The 20270-nt window shown below is 38.8% G+C and overlaps 1 protein-coding gene across 11 annotated transcripts in view; it reads left to right on the forward strand.

Moving 5' to 3' along the window:
* Dock7 (dedicator of cytokinesis 7) overlaps nt 1-20270 on the forward strand; it is a 201313-nt gene that overhangs the window by 63578 nt on the left and 117465 nt on the right. For all 11 annotated transcript variants that reach the window (XR_008213675.1, XM_052716301.1, XM_052716302.1 and 8 more), the window contains exons 11-14: nt 928-1093; nt 3790-3932; nt 8486-8579; nt 9731-9893. Coding sequence is in view for 10 of the 11 variants with exons in the window: in XM_052716301.1 (XP_052572261.1) it covers nt 928-1093; nt 3790-3932; nt 8486-8579; nt 9731-9893 (566 nt within the window). In the remaining variant the exon portion in view is untranslated. The remainder of the gene's footprint in view (nt 1-927; nt 1094-3789; nt 3933-8485; nt 8580-9730; nt 9894-20270) is intronic.

Consider the following 20270-nt stretch of genomic DNA (forward strand, 5'->3'; position numbering starts at 1 on the left):
CACTTCATAAAGCCGATGTACATATATGCCTATGATCCTGGAGGTAGAAGGGGTAGGATGGAAGTCCAAGGCCATCCTTGAACACATAGCAAGTTTGAGGACAGTCTGGGATACATGACCCTGACCAAAAAGAAAAGGAGGAAAAGAAAGTTGTCTGAATACCAAGCATGCTTACTTCTACCAGTTGGTGTAAATATATACAGAAAAAAATAGAATAAGGCACTGGTATACTTGTGAGTTTATGTAGCAGAACCGATTTCATGTGTTAAATGATATCCAGGGAAAAGCCAAAATACTTTAACACGAATTTAACTACACAACCAAAGATCAGAAAAGCATATTATGAGCTCAAATCTTTGTGTGAGCTGTTTTTGTTTTGTTTTGTTTTTTAAAGAAAGTTTTGAGAAAGGCTCAGTTTTTGAGGAATTTTTAAGAAAGACTTGGGTTTTCTCTGGAGCTCATAAAGACAAACCTTTTCTAGATCTCTTTCTTTTCTAGCTGTTCTGGTATAAAATCTGGGTTAAAATGGCTGACTGCAGTCACACTTCCTTTCCTAAAAGATCACTTGCAGTTCGTTAGTGTGCCTGGTCCTCTCGCCCTTCTCTTTTGTGGGGAGACCTGTTCACAAACGGATCGCAATGCTTTCTTCCATGCAGACATTGTAGAACGAGCTGAGTTACCGTGTTCGGGTAGTGCCTTGTGTTTTCACAGATGCAGGTTACTGTGTTCTCCCCTTCACATTGAGGGTATGACCTAAGTCCTTGCACATGGTGGACAGGCAGGCATTGCACTTCTGAGCTCCACGCTCAGCTTTTGTTTTGCTGTCTTTGCTAAGAATTGAGCACTTATCCTGCCCTTGATACTGTGTGACGTAGCCCTTAGATGGCTTCCTTTAAGCATGGTTATGGATCAAGTTATGTTTTACAGAATAAGGAAAAATTGGAGAAGCTGAAAAGTCAAGCTGACCAGTTTTGCCAGAGACTTGGGAAATATCGCATGCCTTTTGCTTGGACTGCGATTCATTTAATGAATATTGTTAGCAGTGCTGGCAGTTTGGAAAGAGACTCCACAGAAGTAGAAATCAGTACTGGAGGTAAGAGTGCTTTGTATACATTGTTTCTAAAGCAGTATCCTTCCCCCAACCCCCGCCCCCCCCCCCCCCCCAACACTTCTATAGGCTTGTTTTACTTACTGTAGCCTGGGCAGTGTATTTCCCAGCACTCTGAGGCAGCAGCAGGTTCAGTTCCAGGTCAGCCCAGCTTCATTCATGAGGCCGTGCCACCCCTCACCCTAATACAGAAAGAGGGAGGTAAATACATTTAAACATCGTACATTTATTGAAATACAATTTGCACGTTATCAAGTCACCCGTCTAAAGGGTGCATATGTTATGATGCTTTCTTTTGCTGTAGTCCTGGGGCTCTGCAGGCACCACCAAAGTCCATGATTGGGACATGTTCGTATCTATTAGCAGTTACTCCTCATTACCCCCAGATTTCCAAGTCCATCCCTAAACAACCCCTAATAGACTTTCTGTCTTTATGGATTTGTCTATTCCAGACATTTAATGTAAGTAGAATTAAATAATGCATGGTATTGGTGGCAGGCTTGTTTCATATAACGTTTTCACAGGTATTACCCATGATGTAGCATGTATTGTATTTGATTTCCTTTTGTCAGGACACCTCATTGTATTTACATACTGCATTTGATTTAACCGGTTTATTATTGATGATAATTTGAGTTTATGAAAATTCTGCAATGAACAATCATATAGAAGCTGTTCTCAGGTCTCCAGTACTGGGATTGAACCTATGACCTCTCTTATGCATGCCAAGCAAAGCACTCTACTACTGAGCTACATTCCCAGTCTTTGTAAAAGCCTTTGCATATTTGTGTTTTTATTTCTTTTTACTGCATAGCTAGAAATGAAGTTACCATCTTGCAGTAATTCTCTAATAAACATTCTGAGGCTGTCAAACTATGCCAGTATGGCTGCACTTTAAAATTCTGCCAGCAGTGTTTAAAAGTTCTGTTTCTGGGCTGGAGAGATGGCTCAGTGGTTAAGAGCACTGTCCTGAGTTCAATTCCCAGCAACCACATGGTGGCTCACAACCATCTATAAAGGCATATATGCAGCTAGAGCACTCACACATAAAACAAATAAATCTTTTTAAAAAGTTCCCATTTCTCCTTGTCTTTGCCAATACTAAATCCCTCCTGATTTTAATGATAGCATCCTAGTGTAGGTGAAACGGCATCTCATTCTGGCTTGGATTTGCCTTCCCTCATGGCTAATCATGTTAAATGTGTGTCTACTTGTTGCAGTCTTCCTTGGAGAGTACATATTTACATACTTTGGCCATTTTAAATGTTTTTAAATTTTATCAATGCTTGACTTTTAAATGGGAGTTTTCCCCTTGTTATCAAAGTATTTTTCTGTCGTTGTTTGTTTCATTATTATATAATCATTTCTACCTGTAAAATCTAGTGATGTCACTTTGATTCATGAATATAGCAATTTTAGTGCTTTGTTTTTTTTCCTTCAGTTTAGCTAAAGGTTTGTCTGTTGACTTTATTTTTCTAGTTTCTCGTTTCTTTATTCCCAGTGTCCTTTTGTCGCTTTCTGTTTTCTTTGGGTTTAGTTTCTCATTTGGAAAAAGGTTTCAGTGCATAGTTATCCTCATGACATGGCTTATCCTGTGTTGTCATGGAGACATGGGGAGTCATGCCCAGCTTCCTTAAACACATAGTTCCTTAAAGTGTGAGATGAAATCACTGGTTTGAGAATTTGTTTTCTTTGTTTTAACTTTGAGTCTTGCTGCTAGCACAGACTGGCCTTGAATTTGCAGTTCCCCACCTTAGTCTTCCAAGCCCTGGGATTGCCAGCGTGGGCCGCCTGTCAGGCTGAGCTACTTGTTGTGATTGGAAGCATTTCTGGCCATCACCTCCCCTAGAGCCCTGCCTGCTGTAGCTGTGTCTGTCTCACATGTTTTGGTGTGCGGCATCTCCGTACTTCTTACTTTCTAATTTCCCAGTAACGTTTTAGAAATGGGAGTTTTTTTCACTTATGCATATTTGTGAATTCACTATTATTCTTTTGTTGTTAATTTATAGTTTAATTATCCAATTTTTTGGAAATATTTTGTTTTTATCCTTTGGTCTTTCCATATATTGTCTTATGTCTTGTTCAATGGTGTGTATTCTGCTTTTGCTTAGTGGGGGTGGTATAACTGTCCTTAGACCACATGGCTTGCATATTGTTTAAAAGTCTTCTTTCCGTGTTAATCTTTAATATCGTTGTTCTTTTACTTCACAAAAATGGGATTATCTTGTATGTGTGTTGGGCCGTGAGTTTGCATTCCAGCAGCATACATTGAGGGGGGTGGGTGGAGGGGTATTACCCTGCCAAATCTTTGAACTTGCATCTTGTCTTTTGAATTTGTTTCCAGCTCAGATGCTAAGGCTGAGAGACCATTAATTACAGTTCACTTTGGTGGGTACTTCATAGTGGGGCATATTCTCTGTAGCTGATTGACTATATCATTGGTCATACAGTTAGATCATTATATGCCAGAGACTCTGTATGGGCGAGATTGTAGAAGTGAGGCAGAAGATTCAGTCGGAACTCTTTCTTACTCCTTTCCCCAGAGGGGAATCCTTCTAGTGTAACCTGTAGGCTGAGGAAAATACAACTTTCAACACGAATGGATTCTTTCTCACGTTGGGAAGGCTAGTTAAAAACAGTTTGACTTTTTTAGAACTGACCATCTCTTTTCTCCTCGGCAGAACGGAAAGGTTCTTGGTCAGAGAGGAGGAACTCTAGTCTCGTTGGTAGACGGTCTCTGGAAAGGACGACCAGTGGGGATGACGCTTGTAACTTGACCAGCTTTCGGCCTGCCACCCTCACGGTGGCAAACTTTTTTAAGCAGGTAATGTTCTGTTATGTAGGGCCCTGGGGAGGTGTTAGTACAAGGTCTCGCTTCCTTTCAGGAGAGTGGTAACTGTTCTGTGTATGTCCATGCCACAACATCAAGAACTTCTAACAACTTTGAGACTAAAAATGAACATGAAGTAGTTGACATTGTACCTGTTTTAGCAATTACTTTATTTAAATGCTTACATTGACATTTTTAATGCATCAACATTTGTCTCTCACACCTGTATATTACTCAGTTGTAATAGTGAACTTATTTATTTCAGTTGTTATTATCTTTAATTCTGTATATGCACATGTGTGTCTGTGTGTGGGCATGTGGGCAGGTGACTGCAGAGGCCAGAGTCTTCAGATTGCCCTGGAGCCACAGTTAGAGGTGGCTATGAGCCCCTGATGATGGGTGTTAGGAACTGAACTCGGGTCCTCTGCGAGAACAGTGCGTGGTCTTCACTGCTGAGCCAGTTCTAGCCCCCAGGGCCTTTTCTTAAACACTGATAGCTTGTGAATTGCCACAGTGATCATGTGCTTCCTCACCCAGCATTTTCTGACCTTAGCTATTTTACCTATGGTTCATGGAATAGAACTTCCAGGCCCCATTTTTGTGCTAAAATTTAGTGTTGTAGAGGTAAAGTTGAGCAACCAATATATATATTTTTTTTATCAAAGACATTTTATTCTCGTAGATTGTTCTATCTACTTCAAAGCAAATCAGTGTTTTTCACATGTCATTTCACGGAAATCAATTTAGTAGATAACACACAACTTAAAATTAGAATTTTAAAAACCTAAAAAAAAAAGTGCATTTCATATATTGAGTTTAAATATTACTTCACAGAGCCCTCCTTTTCCCTCTGGTTTTTATGTGAATGCATTTGTATATGTATGTATACACTGGGTTTTGATGTCAAATGTGTTTTGTTTTGGTTTTGGTTTTTCGAGACAGGGTTTCTCTGTGTAGTTTTGGTACCTGTCCTGGATCTCAATCTACAGACCAGGCTGACCTTGAACTCACAGAGATCCGCCTGGCTCTGCCTCCTGAGTGCTGGGACTAAAGGCATGCGCCACTGTTGCCCAGCCAAATTGGTTTTATATTGTGAATCAAGATTAAAAAAAAGTGAAAATGTTTTTTATGTGACCAGATGACCCCAACCTATGGAAGAATGAAAAGAAAACTTTTATTAGTGTGACAGACTAGTGAGGTATACCAACCATACATTTTGGGGAAGATTAAAGAAAATGCTAAGAATTGTCTCTGTGTCCCTCCTTCTGAGGTGTTATTCTGAGTGGAAGGAGCAAACTGTGACCTATGGTGTGTTGTGAGAGGACAGGAGCAGAATGTGTGTGCTTTGAGTTGAGAAGTCTCCTTGAAGCCCTGGTCTGTCAGCAACTCTTGAGAGAGTGGATGGAGGGAACAAGGGAGGAGAGCCTTCAGTCCAAGGGCTTTGTACTGTGGGCAGAGGTGAAAATGTGAGGAAGTGATCGGCCAGACCCAGGGACCGAGTAATCATGGTAACCTTACAGATGGCCAGTTCCCTCCGCCACCTGCTTGGCTGCGATGTCACATCCTTCCCGTTTACACTGTAGTCAGCTGTTCAGTGAACTGGTACTGTAGAGTTCAGTGAGCAAGCCATCCACCCCATTTCTACTGACCCAGTTAATAGTTTTTGAGTATTTGCTGTTTAACAAAATTACATTTAAAAAGTAACTTTAATTTTTTTAAGATTTATATTATTTTATATGTATGAGTGTTTGGCCTGTGTATACATATGTGTGTGGTACCAGTGAAGGCCAGAAAAGGGTATCAGATCTTCTGAAACTGGAATTACAGGTGGTCATCAGCCACCATATGGATGCTGGGAGTTGAACTGAGTCCTCTTGCAAGTCTTCTAAGCCACTGAGCCATCTTTCCAACCTCTAAAAATAGCTTTCCATTAAAGTACTAGTTAACATATATAAAACATAACAGGTAGTCCACATTATTGGTAAAATTTAATGTTTTATTGCATGTGTACATTGTATAATGTTTATGTAGGTTAAACATTTCTAGCTCCTCAAATTTCGGTTATATCTTTATTGTGAAAACTATATGTTCTCACGGTCTTTTGAAATTAGAGTTCATCATTCTGTATCTATAATCAGTCTATTGGATACTCAAACTCTAGTTGGTTTTGTTTTTAGTACTAGCAATTGGATACTGCACAAAATGCTCATAAAAAGTTAAAAATAAATGATTGCTTGAAACACAGGGTAGTGTAAAGCTTTGCAGTTGATTTTCTTTATTGAAACTATTTAGCTATAAATATGTATTATTTTTGTAAGTATTTTAAAGAGCTAGAAAATACATATCACAGAAATGCAAATTAAGTAAAAAACAGAGACTGTAGTTTTATTTACCAAAGTAGAATTCAAACAATAAATTTCCCTTAAATGAGATTCAGCTCCACGCCCCCATCTTTTTTTTTTTCTTTTTCTTTTTCTTTTGCAATACAATTCAGTTCTACATATCAGCCACAGATTCCCTTGTTCTTCCCCCTCCCATCCCCCTCACCTTCCCCCCAGCCCGCCCCCCATTCCCATCTCCTCCAGGGCAAAGCCTTCCCCACGGACTGAGATCAACCTGGTAGACTCAGTCCACCACCCCCCCATCTTATGAGCAGTTACTCTCTGTAGTTGTAGTGGTATAGTTAATCATGTCAGGTTTCCAATGTACCAGCCAAAATTATTAGAAATACACAGAGGCTTTAAAACAAAAGTAAATCCATACAGTGGTCGTAAAGACATTTGTTTTATACATAGTAAGATTGTTTTGCCTCAGGAGTACACAGTATTAAACAAACAGTGATGTGGAGAGTATCAGCTTGACCACTCTAGTGAGCTCAGCTTGTTCCCACGTTTAGAGGTTGGCTGGATCAGCTGATCTAGATTGGTTTCTAGGAAAAGTCAGCTTTTCCATCCTCTACTAGAGGCAGGAATTCAAGAGAGGGTGAGCTGGGTTGTGTGAATGTGTTATAGGTCTCAGTTTGGGTATTTGCTCAGTAGTGAGAGGTACCTAGCCAAGCATAGGAAGGAGATTTTGTCCCACCCAGTAAAAGGCACAGAAACAGAGGGCAATCATCACTAAAGAATGGAGGCTACCTGGGCGGCGGTGGTGCATGCCTTTAATCCCAGCACTCAGGAGGCAGAGGCAGGTGGGTCTCTGAGTTTGAGGGCAGCCTGGGCTACAGAACTAGTTCCAGGACAGCCAGGGCTACACAAACTCTGTCTTGAAAAAAACAAAAACAAAAAACAAACAAAGGAATGGGCGCTAGTAAGATAATTTAATGCATTAAGTAAATAAAAGTAAGTCTAGAGATAACCTTGAGTGTATTAATGAATAAAGAATGAAGATCTATATTCTGTGCTCTGTAAAGAGAATATACTGTTTTAGCAGCTAATGGAAAATTTAAATTAATTAATCATATAAGGCCCCTGCCTTTTATTTTATTTATTTTTTTGTTTTTCTAGATAGGGTTTCTCTGTGTATGGTTGTCCTGGAACTCTCTGTAGACCAGGCTGGCCTCAAACTCAGAGATTTGCCTGCCTCTGCTTCCCGAGTGCTGGGATTAAAGGTGTGCGCTACCACCTCCCGGCTTGAATTTTATTTTCTAAAGCTATATTTTCTACCTGTAACTCAGTAAAAGAACTATCTTAGAGGTACTAATCCAAAATAGACACTGTTTAGACATTGACATCATTTTCCCAAGTAATGGCACAAGGGAGTTCTGTCTCCCGTGCTGTAAAAATGGGAGCTGGCAGAGAACCAGAGAGCCCGATATATGTCCCAATCACTTACAGTACAGGCAGTACTCAGACATGACGTAAAGCACATTAAAAAAGCAGATGAAGATTTACGTTCTAATGAACTATTAAAATCACCCTAACTATTGTAGTCAAAGGGAAAAATAAACACAATTTGGATTTTCTTTTTTTCTCCCTCTCTTTCTCTCCATGCTTTTTCGTCTTTGATTGTGGTCATTTGGAGTTCTTTCTCTGGTCTTCATATCAGGATAGTTGTGCTTTTCCTCACATCATTATATTTGTTACTTATTTTTGTGAAAATGTAACCTGTCTAAAGATTCTGCATTTGAGATGTTTTGGAATACAAAGTTAAAAAGAAGTATATGATCTAAATCATGGCAGGTGTAATTGCCCCATGTGCTTGTGTTTGTCGTCTTTGGCTCAGTTTTTATGTCTGCATTCTTAGTTCTTTTATACCTACCTTTGATTTGTGTTGGTTGTCTATATACTAGATGTCCTATGACACTTTATGGGCTAAGTAATAGATCATGACTATGTACATAAGTTAAAATGGTTGGTAGCATTATAAATGCCAGGTTTGAAAACAAGAGGCAGGTTAGGAAGATATTTACTCTAATAAATATGCTAATCTTTCATAGCACTGTATACCAAAGTCAGTGCTTATTTGCAAACACTAAAAATTTATTTCCTATTTCCTACTTTTGTATTATTAAATTATTAAATACTTTTTCTCGATATCATTGAAATCAGGAAGGAGACCGCTTAAGCGATGAAGATCTGTACAAGTTTCTTGCTGATATGAGAAGGCCGTCTTCTGTCTTACGGAGGCTAAGACCGATTACAGGTATTTTCAGGTTTTGAGTGATACAATAGTTACCACTGGTAACTGTTGCCATCATGTAACCCCTTTTTCCCTCTATCTGGACCAGACACCTTTCTGTGCTCAATGCATGTCAGTGTTTTCCATCTCACTACAGCGTGGGCTAACAATTTGGATTCAGAATTCAGAACCATTATTAAATGAGTTCTAAAATGAGAATGATGAATTATAATTGTGACTTAAAGTGCATGTGGAACAGTAAATATTCAGAAACGGGTCGTCACTGTCACTATTAGAGCAAAAGTCTAGAATAGAACTGACCAGGAGTCTGCAAGCCAGATGTTAACATCTGTGGGAAGAAGAGCTAAAAATCAAGTCACTTCCTTTTGAAAGTTTGTTAGTTCTGTGCTAGAGCCTATCTGCTGTCTTGTTTTTTGACTACCTAGGGTTCTCTGTGTAGCCCTGGCTGTCCTGGAACTTGCCCTGTAGCCCTGGCTGTCCTCTGAGATTTGCCGCCTCTGCTTGTTGAGTGCTGGGATTAAAGGTGTGCATCAACACACCGAGCTTGCTGTTTGTTCTTGAATTCTTCACTTCCCCTTCATTCAGATAGCATTACTATTTTACATGCACTTATGCATGGATAAGTCATTTTAACAGTTGAATCTTGATAAAGTGGAATGATTTCAATATCTAAGTTCTTAATAATTTGATTTCTATACTGTTCATCCCAGATTTTTATAAAATAATATCAAAGTCCTACGAAGAACATAATACCTGTGTTAGTAAACATTCTGTTGCTGTGGCAGATTGCTTCAAATGAGAATAAATTACCTAAGATTGGTCAACTTAGAAGGCAGGATGTTTTGGCCCACTTTTCAGAGCTTCCAGCCTTTAAGGGAGCCCTTTGCTTTGGGCCCATCCTGAAGGGGAACACTTGGGTGAAACTGCCCTGTGGGGAGCGAAGCTGCTTAGTTTATGGTGCCCGGAAGCAGATGGAAGGACCAGCGGCTGCTCCTCAGGGGCACACTTCTGGTGATGGAACTTCCTTCTGCTAGGCCCTACCTCCTCAAATCTCTGCCATGCCCTAGTAGAAAAGTCTTTGGGAGGCACTTCAGACCCAAGGGTAGCCACAGAGCATTTATGTTCACATTGACTTTGTAATGTATTTTCTGCAGCTCAGCTGAAGATAGATATTTCTCCTGCACCCGAAAATCCCCATTATTGCCTAACCCCAGAGCTGCTTCAGGTGAAGCTTTACCCTGACAGTCGAGTCAGGCCCACCAGAGAAATTCTAGAATTTCCTGCCAGGGATGTCTATGTTCCAAACACTACTTACAGGTAAGAAACACAATTTTGGTGAATTCTGAGATAAAATACTATATTTTCTAATATTAAAGTAGAACTAGAATGAAACTTTAAAAATCTTATGTATATTTATTACTTTTTCCACTTCTTACAGCACAGTTTTATAAATAATTGTCATATATGTAATAAGCTACACCTGTGTGCCAGGTGTAATGTTAATTACCTTACAAAATATAACCCTTATATTCTAGGCAATTAAACTTATGGACAGAGAAATTTAAAATCTTGCTGAGCATCACATTTCAGTTTGGTGGTGGCCAGCATTTAATTTTGGAGCTGTTTGGTTAGAACGTTTGTGCTGCAAATTTATGTTTCCTCAAATGTTTAGTATTAGTAGAATTTTGGGTCACACATGAATCTAGTATATATGCTTCTGACATCATGTTGTCAGTCATCAGTACTTGTGGATTATATGTTGTTTAGAGAGCAGTAGGCTGTTATTACATACAGCTTCTCGGGCTGGACACTATGCACCTGCAGGCTAGGCATTTGTACATACTGCCTGAGGACGATGTTCGTTCGTCCGTTCGTTCATTCATTCATTCATTCATTCATTTATTCATTCATTTATTTTCTTCTGAGATCAAAACTTGACATGTGCATTGGGAAACCTAGCAGGGTGGCTCAGAGATCATCTAAATAGCGTTTGAGTTTCAGTCTAGACTCACACACCATCCTGATAGTACTACTGTCATTTCCTCAACTCCTCAGGCCCAAGTTTTGGGTCATAGTGCTTTTACTTCTTTCATTACCTACATTTCATTAGGTCAACAAGTTGCTTAGATTCTGCTTTTAAAATGTCCCTCTGGTGCAGTACTTTTGACCATTGTGCCTTTTTAAAACTCTAGTGTAAGTTACGTTATAGAGCAGCACTGCCAGGTAGAAATACCGTGAAATGACACTTGTAATTTAAAATTTTATAGTTGCTGTGTATTTATAACCAGGTGGAAGTAATAATTTTAATTGGTTTTTTTTTGTTTTTTTTTTTTTTTTTTTTTTTTTTTTTTTTTTCGTTTTTCGAGACAGGGTTTCTCTGTGTAGCTTTGCGCCTTTCCTGGGACTCACTTGGTAGCCCAGGCTGGCCTCGAACTCACAGAGATCCACCTGGCTCTGCCTCCAGAGTGCTGGGATTAAAGGCGTGCGCCACCACTGCCCGGCTTAATTGTTTTTTAAGAACAGTATAAATATCACATAATGCAAAAATAATTACTTTATGTTTTCTTCTCTCTGTCTTCAACATCTTGTGTGTATTTTAGGCACACTTAAAGTTCTGACTAGCCATGTGTGGTTAGAGACCTCCACGTTGTATGGCTGCTAATCTCAGACTTTGCTGTACTTTCCTAGGTGATTTTATTTCCGTGTTTGTCTCAGTCAGTTCTTGACACTGCAGTAAGAGGACTTTACACATTATAAGCCAGACCGTTTCTGAGTGGCTTCTGTTACAAGCAGAGAATGTATTTATTCTTAAAGTAGTGTATTTCACTACTACTACTAGTGCATTTCACCTCAGTGACCTTCTGCTTGTCCGTGAACAAAGTCAGTTTTGCCGAACAACTTGCCATCAGAGTCCTTTGGCCTTTCTGTTTGCCTCTTGTCTTTACGGGCTTAGACACTGCTTCCTAGAGGTGCTCACCCTTCACACTGCTGACTGCTCTACTTCTCACTCCCCAGCTCCTTCCTTCCTACACCATTGTCTGGGGCTGTGTGTATAAAATTATGTCAACACTGTTTCATTTGAATAGATTACTGTAAAGGGCAAGGACTTCTATTTCATCCATTAACTTTGCTTTCAGCATCTGTAGTATCCTAGGACATAGAAAGCATATAATAAATATTTATTCAGTGAGTTAAAAATAGAAAGCTACAGTAGTAGAAGAATGGGGCTTTCAGTCATGGATATGGCTGTTCCTGTGCCACTTTTACTTTTTGAGTGGTTTAGGAAAAGTTACATATTGACTACTTAGGGGTTTTTTTTGAGATTTTTTTTTTGTTGTTGTTGTTTTGTTTTGTTTCGTTTTTGGTTTTTGTTTTGTTTTAAGACAAAGTCTCTCTGTGTAACAGTCCTGGCTGTCCTGGAACTCACTCTGTAGACCAGGCTGGCCTTGAACTCCCAGAGATCTACCTGCCTCTGCCTCCCGAGTGCTGGGATTAAAGGCGTGCGCCACCACCTCCCGGCACAGTAGACATTTTCTAAGCCTGTGAGGCTGACTATGTGTGGTTTTGTCTAGAAGCCAATTTACCATTATCCTAGATGTTCTTTACCATTACTTATTATCCATTATTTACCATTGTACTAGAGATTTTTTTTTTTAAACTCACCAAGGGAGTAGTCATATTTCCCATGTCTTTCTTTCTGGGTGTATTTATTTTACTGAAAACTTTCAATATCTTCCTAATTATGATGTATGGAGGTACTTTTAAAAATGTACCTGAGCCGGGCGGTGGTGGCGCATGCCTTTAATCCCAGCACTCGGGAGGCAGAGCCAGGTGGATCTCTGTGAGTTCGAGGCCAGCCTGGGCTACCAAGTGAGTCCCAGGAAAGGCGCAAAACTACACAGAGAAACCCTGTTTTGAAAAAAACCAAAAAAAAAAAAAAATGTACCTGATAGTGTTTTTATTTCATTCATTTCATTTGTTTATTTTTGAGATGAGGTCTTTCCAGGCTGTCCAGGATGGCCTCTTCTCGCCCCTGGGCTCAGGCGATCTCCCACCCCAGCCTGTCCACTCAGTACCTACAAGTACATGTTCCCTCACTTGGTGGTTAAGTTTTTGAATCTTTATTTCAAGATTGACAGTTTTGCTAGATATAGGGTTCTAAGTTGTAAATTATGTTTGCTAGCAGTTTGAAAATGTAGCTGCTGTCTTGCCTATACATGGTGTTTTTTGAGTAGTCTTGATACTGTATTTACAAACTTTTTGTATCTTATGGGTCTTCAAAGCAGTGGTTCTTAACCTGTGGGTCATGAGGGGCCACATGTCATATATCCTGAGTATTAGATATTTACATTATGATTCATAACAGTAGCAAAATTACAGTTAGGAAGTAGCAATGAAAATAATTTTATAGTTGGGGGTCACTACAACATGAGGAACTGTATTAAAGGGTCGCAGCATCAGGAAGGTTGAGACCTACTGCTCTAAAGGAGTTTTCCAATTATTTTCTTTATACCTTATGTTTTAAAATTTCATGTTGATACTACTTATTGTTAGGTAATAATTATTTTGTACCTGTTATTCTAATTATTTTCATTTAAATTAGTTTATTCAGTTTCATAGACATCTTATAAATTTCATACTTTTGGAGTTGTTATTTCTGTATATGAGACAAACATTAAGCTGGGACTAAGAGGTTTATTTGGTTTGAAATCTAGGTATTGCTTCCTTTTCCATAATCTTCATACTGAAGGACAAAAGATAGGCAACATATATAATTTGCATGGGTCATGAATAAAATTAAATATTCTCATTTCTGGATTGTTGTTTGATATGTTTATTAAAGCAGGCCAGAATAATTTTATCTTATATTTTTGCCTCAAAATCTGCATCATTATTTTCTATAATTTTTAATGTCTTATAGTAGGCATGGTATAATGATATAAATGACATGTAGAGAATAATGTCTATATTAATTAGTAGAAGCTAGGAACACTTGAGAAACTCATGTTATAGAAGTTAAATGCAGGGCTTACCTACCAAGTGAGGAAAACCTTGCTGAATGAGGCTTTTAAGTATGTGTCCAGTTTTAATGTTCATACCCACCTGAGGGGATGACAGATACACACATCGAAGAATGAAGTGCGTCTTACACATTATAAAGGATGTGATTTTGCTTTTAATTTGAGCAAATTATGTAAATATGTCATAGTAATTGCTTGAAGTAATTTGTTTATTTGAATTTGCTTTTGGTTTTTATTATTTGAAATGCTCAGTATTGGTAAGGACTAATTGGTCATCCAAAAACTATAGATTGGTTCCTATGCTAGGGTTATTTAAAACTGAGATCAGTTGACTTTCCCTCAGTATAAGAAAATGGAATCCCATGTGCCCTAAAAAGTAATACATTACAGAACCTTAGAGAGAGTGGTTTGAGAAGCAAGAAGACACTGGACTTTGGAGGTATAAGGAGGTAAAAGGAGGGTATGGGGCTAGTAATAGAGATCTTTGTATAAAAGTACTTACTATGCAAGCCTGGTGACTGAAGTTTGATTCCCTAAGAGCCGTTGTGGGGGGAAGGAGCTAATTTTCCATAGCTGTCTTCTGATTTCTACATATGGGCCATGCATATGCCTCCCCTCCCCCATAATAAATAAAATACAAAATGTAAAGGGAGGCTGTGAAAGTTAGCATTGGCCAGTTTTGTGCTTTTACTGGGACCTTCAGTGTCCACGGTACTGATAACCATGTGTATTTTTTGAGACAGGATGTTGGTGTGTCGCCCAGTGGGCAGGGTTCTTCTATCTCTGCTTCCCAGGTCTGAGATTGCAAGTGTAGACTGCCATGTTTAGATGACACTTTTCCCCCGTGTAGCTGGTCAGCTGGTTTTCAATACAGCTGAATGAGAAGAGGCCCAGTCTTTTTAATCCTTTACAGTGGTAAATGATATGTAGATAGATAGATATCTTAGCAATCAAGAGTTAGAAGACATAGAACTAATAAGCCACATAAGTGAGGTCTACATCTAATGATTGCTTATGCTATCATATTACCAGATAAAAGATCCTGTGTAGATGTTACGTTAGGATAAGCAAACAATGAGACCTTTCTTACTGGGATTTTATGAAATGTTTGAAATTGCTTAGAAGTTTGTAGCTCCCTTCTTACTTGTGTTTCAAATCATTTCTTGATGACTACAGTAGCCTTTGACTTGTACTAGATCAAGGTACATCTAATTGAGCAAATCTTTCTGTTTTATTGACATCTGCGTTTTTGAGACATGTCCACATAGCACATGATATTCTTGGCAGACTATGAGAGTTGCCCTCTTTCCCAACAATAGCCTAAGTCGTGATTGCCTGTTGAACTTTTGTATCTTTGTTTTTCTAGCTAGTTCTTTTTTTACTTTTCAAGTGTGGCTAGCAAATGTGGTGTAACTAAGGCTGTAAGAGAGATTGGTAATTATTAGTGTGAAGATCAAAATAAAAGCTTGTAGTTTGTATGATGCTGCCCTTCTCCATTGGTTATATGGACGCCCTCCTCTTCATAAACACCAGTAATCCTACTGTCTGTGAACTGGTCGTTCTGTTATATATGAAATTCCAAACACACACACACACACACACACACACACACACACACACACACACACAAAAAGAGATTAGTGTAATAATTACTGGCTTCCCCATTTTATCAGTTGCTCCATCATTTTATTTGTAGATATGGGGTGTTCTTCTGTGACAGGTATGGAGTCCAATAGTCACAATAACAAATGTTGGTTTTAAAACCTACTTTGAATTGTATGCTATTAGTTTTCTCTTGAGTCATTTGATAAGCTTATAATGAACCAGTTCAACTTCTCCCTAATGTTTTATTTCAGGGAACAGTTTGGCTAGTCAGACCAGGTCAGTGAGATCACATGGGGATCACATGACACTTGCTTCTTCTATAGCTTGTCCTTGTGTTTTGGTAGATCTCTCTTTGCAGAGTAATTATTGTTTTTTTTTTTGTATATGTGAATCCTATGAGCTTGCATTTTTGAATAATATTTTAGTTCATAAAATAACAAAAGAAACCAATTATGTTGAATTAAAGTGTTAAAAATATTAGTTATATTTTTTATTAATAAATAAAACTAAAATATTCTGTCCTGATATAATAAAAAAAACTATTTTCTAAGTGGTATTTTGAGATAGCCATAATAGTTGGGATATAAAAATGTTTTCATTCTCAGATTTCTTATATACTGCTAATACTGCTGTGGTGCCTTTTTTACATTCTTATTTTAATATGAATGGTACTGAAAATTAAGAAAATCTATAAAAACAATTGAATTGAGAGGCCAATTTCCTAGCACTTTCATGTTGCCACCCAAGTGATTTTAGAAAGTCAGGGTGGTGGTGTGCTGTCCCAGGCTCCCAGGGGAAGGATAAAGTTCCGGAAACAGGAGCAGCCTGCAGAGAGTTCTGTTGAGTTACCCTAAAAGTTAAACTATTTCCACCAGAAGGGTTTGTATAGATCATTTTCTTAAAGGAGTTTGAACAGTGATAACCTAAGATCCGGTGTTTAAAAATAATGTGTGTTTATTTAAAGATACTGTTTATAAGACCATTTAAGTGCTTTCTCTGGCCATGGGCACCCAATAAGGCAGGATTGGCAGGTGACCATCCCTGTTTATGGTGTTGTAGACTGGAGATGAGCAGCAACAGTTCTACACTTTAAGGTTGTTTATTGCTGTTTCAATAAGTCTAATCATTTTTAGGTGTGTTACTATCTTAGAGCATTTGAACTGTAGCAAACAGTTTTTATGGTTTAGATGCAATTCTTTGTTATGTTTTTTAAAACTCAGTTGAAACTTCACCATATGAAGGCGTGTGCAGGGCCTTGTTAACCCTTCTTTCGTAATCTTGAACTGCACAGCTGATACCAATTGAGTAATTTTGCCCTAGGTGATTTGCACCCACGAGAAGAACACTTTGGACTTTGTTAAAGGGGCGATTGTTTAATGACTTTCAGTTTTCAGAACTGTGGTGTCAGAGAAGCATTTAGTAGTGCACACAGAAGGGCGTTGCTTGTGGGTGTTAGTGGTGGGACAAACACTTGAGGTGACACTATTGTTCTGTACAGAAGGTAGAATATATAAGAGTACAGATTTGGAATAAGTTGTATAAAGTAGGAATTCATCAAATATTGACTAATGAGTACATCTCTACTAATAGTAAACTAACTGCCATGAGTTACGTTACTAGGAAGATGTCCATATGAATACCTGCTTATTGTAGTATGAGAAAATATGTAAATAGATTATACAGTAGCTGGTGACGATGGAAAGAGAAATGTGTATACTAGCTCTCATATTGGCTAAGGGTAAGCTCTTGGTATGAGATTTTACAGTGATTCACTAAGATCAGGTAGATGAATGTTTGATGCATGCAGCCTTTTCATTACTATTTTTCAATTTTTATTATAATCTGCTATGTTTATTTTTCTGTCTGTGTAATGCTGCCATTTGAGGGCTACAGACACAAGTGCTGCATCATTCAAAGGAAGATCAAGTCACCATTTACTAGATCTATGGAAGAAGGAAGATTACCTGTACCTCAGAATATAAATATGTCCTAGCCAATCAGAAAGAGAGAGGTGGAACTGTAGACAGATGGGATTAACTAGGAAATACTAATAGGATGATTTGTGTGTTTTTTGTTTTGTTTTGATTTAGTTTTTCGATATAGGGTTTCTCTGCATAACAGCCCTGGCTGTTTTGGAGCTCGATTTGTAGACCAGGTTGGCCTTGAACTCACAGAGATCAGCCTTCCAAGTGCTGGAATTAAAGGCATGCACCACCACTGCCTGACTAATAGGCCGTTTTAAGTACATAAATTTTGTTCAAAAGAGCAGCATTGTGTTGGAGTAAAATCGTTCAAGAGGAGCCAGGCATGGTGGTGCACACATGAGATCTCTGACCTGAGGAGGCTGAGAAGGATGGATGGCATGTTTGAGGCCAGCGGGGCTACCTCAGACACTGACTCAAAAACCTAGAGAGATCACTGGTGGCAGGTGCTAGGGAACTTGGATTGCTGGAAGGATTTGAATCTTGTTCTTTAGGCAAGTACTCTTCTAGTTGGGAAACATTCCCTTGAGCATATAACGATAGGGCATATGTGAAATCCACAGAATAAATATGACATCTTGTAGGAAGGAGCATCACTTCTTAGGAGATTTTTGGGGAAAATAACTTTTTATGTGAAGATACATTTATGGAGTATGAGATACCTTCCGTATATTATAAGATCCTATGTTTTAAAGTAAGATTCTGGTAAAATTTTAAGAGAAATTTATTCTGTGGCAAGTCATTATCCCGTAACTTTAAAATCTATTACAGGAATATATTTTAATTATTTTCAGCTGTTGTATTTCTGTTGTAGACAACCTTAAACAAAACAGGCACTGTTGTTTTTATAAACTTGTTATAGTATAATTGAATGGGAAATAAAATTAGTGGGCTAGGAGTAGATCAATTAAGACAATCCTTGTGAAGAAAGCGTATCAGAACATTTCAGAAAAAGGTTATAGGATATAAAGACTGTGTTTACAAGTTTAAATAAAAAGCTAGACCTTCTCCAGGTTCCAGACTAATAACCTGGTAGTGATGCCAATGGCTATAAAAGTTGAGAGGGTATGAAGTTTGGAGAGGGAGGGCGAAAAGTTGAAAAGAACTGTACGGGGCTGGGCTGCTACTCCATGTATCTGTAGGATAGCGAGGGGGAAGTGGCTAGTCAGCAATGCGAGAAGACTCGGAACAAAGATTATGGTTGGATATATAGAGTTGGGGAATTTATCCATGAAAAATAGAGTGCATGGGGGTAGACAGAATATTTGAGGGTCACATTTATAGAGACTGTATTGGGGCTGGGGAGATGGCTAAGTCAGTAAGTCACATAAGCTTGAGCACCTGAGTTTGAATCCCCATCACCTACTACATAATAACCAGGTATGGCAGGGCCCCTCTTGGCACCTCAGTGCTGGGCGCCAGAGCAGGTAGATTTCTGGAGCTGTTTGGCTGGGTAGCTTACTGAATTAATAAGCTCCAGGTTCAGTGACAGACCTTTGTCTATCAAGTAAGGTGGAGAGCGTCTAGGGAGGCCAGCTGACACAGGCATCTGGCCTTTGAATGCGCACACACATGCACATGTCTGCACTCCTTCATGAACACAAGCATATTTTCCCTCTTACACATGGGCCTCCCTCCCCCAAAAGAAAGGTTGCATTGATCCATGATGGGAAGAGGATAAGAAGAAGGACTAGACTTAGGAAGGTGGATCCAAGGGAGGGATAAGCCATGGTGAGTGGAGTGGTATTGGGATACGATTAGTAATAAGTACTAGAGAGAACAAAGGGAAAAGTCCCGTTAGGTTACACAACTGTGGGTCAGTGCCGAAATCTTCTTCAAGCAAAGAAGTGAGGACAGGGCAGTGCTCTGTGAAATGTAAAGGAGTCTTTCGCTACCAGAATGACCCCTCCATCTGAGCGTGCTGTGGAGGGGGAGCAATTCCGTACTTCTGAGAGCGAAGTGAGACACACCAGATGAGGATTTAAGACAGCAGAAAAGGGAAGCAGCACGGAGAAGCACTCGCTGCCTTGCATAGCGAGTCACTTTGTACTCCCGAGTTTCTGTTTCTTTCTTTTTTACTCCCCCTTTGGTCGGGGGCCACTTTACCATCCAGCTGTAGAACTCTCTGAAGTAATTTTTTGGCAGGTTGGACTGTAGCTCTGAAAACAGTAGCTTTTTCTTGCTTTTATTCTTTTTGTATTTTTCTGTAGAAAAATATTAATGTAGGATCACATAGACCTTTTGTGTCTCTTATATGTGGTTTTAAAGGTATATATGATATAGTATAACTTAAAATACGATGCTGGATATTGATTGAGGCAAGTCACGGTATAACTTGGATACTACCTATCTTTAAAAACTTGACTTAACTCAGAATTTTCTTTGTTGGCAGTTTTTCTAAGATATATTTTTTTGGAGCTGGAGAGATGGCTCAGTGGTAAAGAGCACTGACTGCTCTTCCAGAGGACCTGGGTTCAATTCCAAACACCCACATGGCAGCTCACAGCTGTCTGTACGTCCAGCTCCCAGGGATCAGACGCCTTCACAGATATACATGCAGGCAAAAACACCAATGCACACGAAATAAAAATAAATAAATAAAAAGATACATTTTTAAAAATTTATGTGTATGTGTATATGACCTGTGTCTGTGTGTCCGTGGAAGTGAGAAGAAGGCATTGGATCCACTGAAGCTAGAGTTTCAGGTGATCATGAGCCCCCCAGTATAGTTATTGGGAACTGAACTCAGGTGTTATGGAAGAGCAACAGGTGATCTTATAACCACGGAATAAAAAATTTGAAACAAACGCTAACAGGTGATACTTGTATCCAAGGTTCTTTGGATAGTTAAAGTTTGAATTAGTTTTTAGAAATAGTCATATGCTTATTGTAATGCCAGTGTCTATGATGTTTTAAACATACATGCCTTTCAGATTTTAAAATATTTTATAATCTATAATGATTTTTAATTCTACTTAAAAAATACACAAAATGTTAGCTGTATGTCCTGTCCTGGGATAATAAATTCTTATTAAACTTCCATTTAATGCTACAAAGGCATTCATTCTTATTTCATTCTGACAGAT

The sequence above is a fragment of the Peromyscus californicus genome, unplaced genomic scaffold (genome assembly GCF_007827085.1).
Source record: "Peromyscus californicus insignis strain IS unplaced genomic scaffold, ASM782708v3 Scaffold_5__1_contigs__length_169319896, whole genome shotgun sequence".
NCBI classification, from domain to species: domain Eukaryota; kingdom Metazoa; phylum Chordata; class Mammalia; order Rodentia; family Cricetidae; genus Peromyscus; species Peromyscus californicus.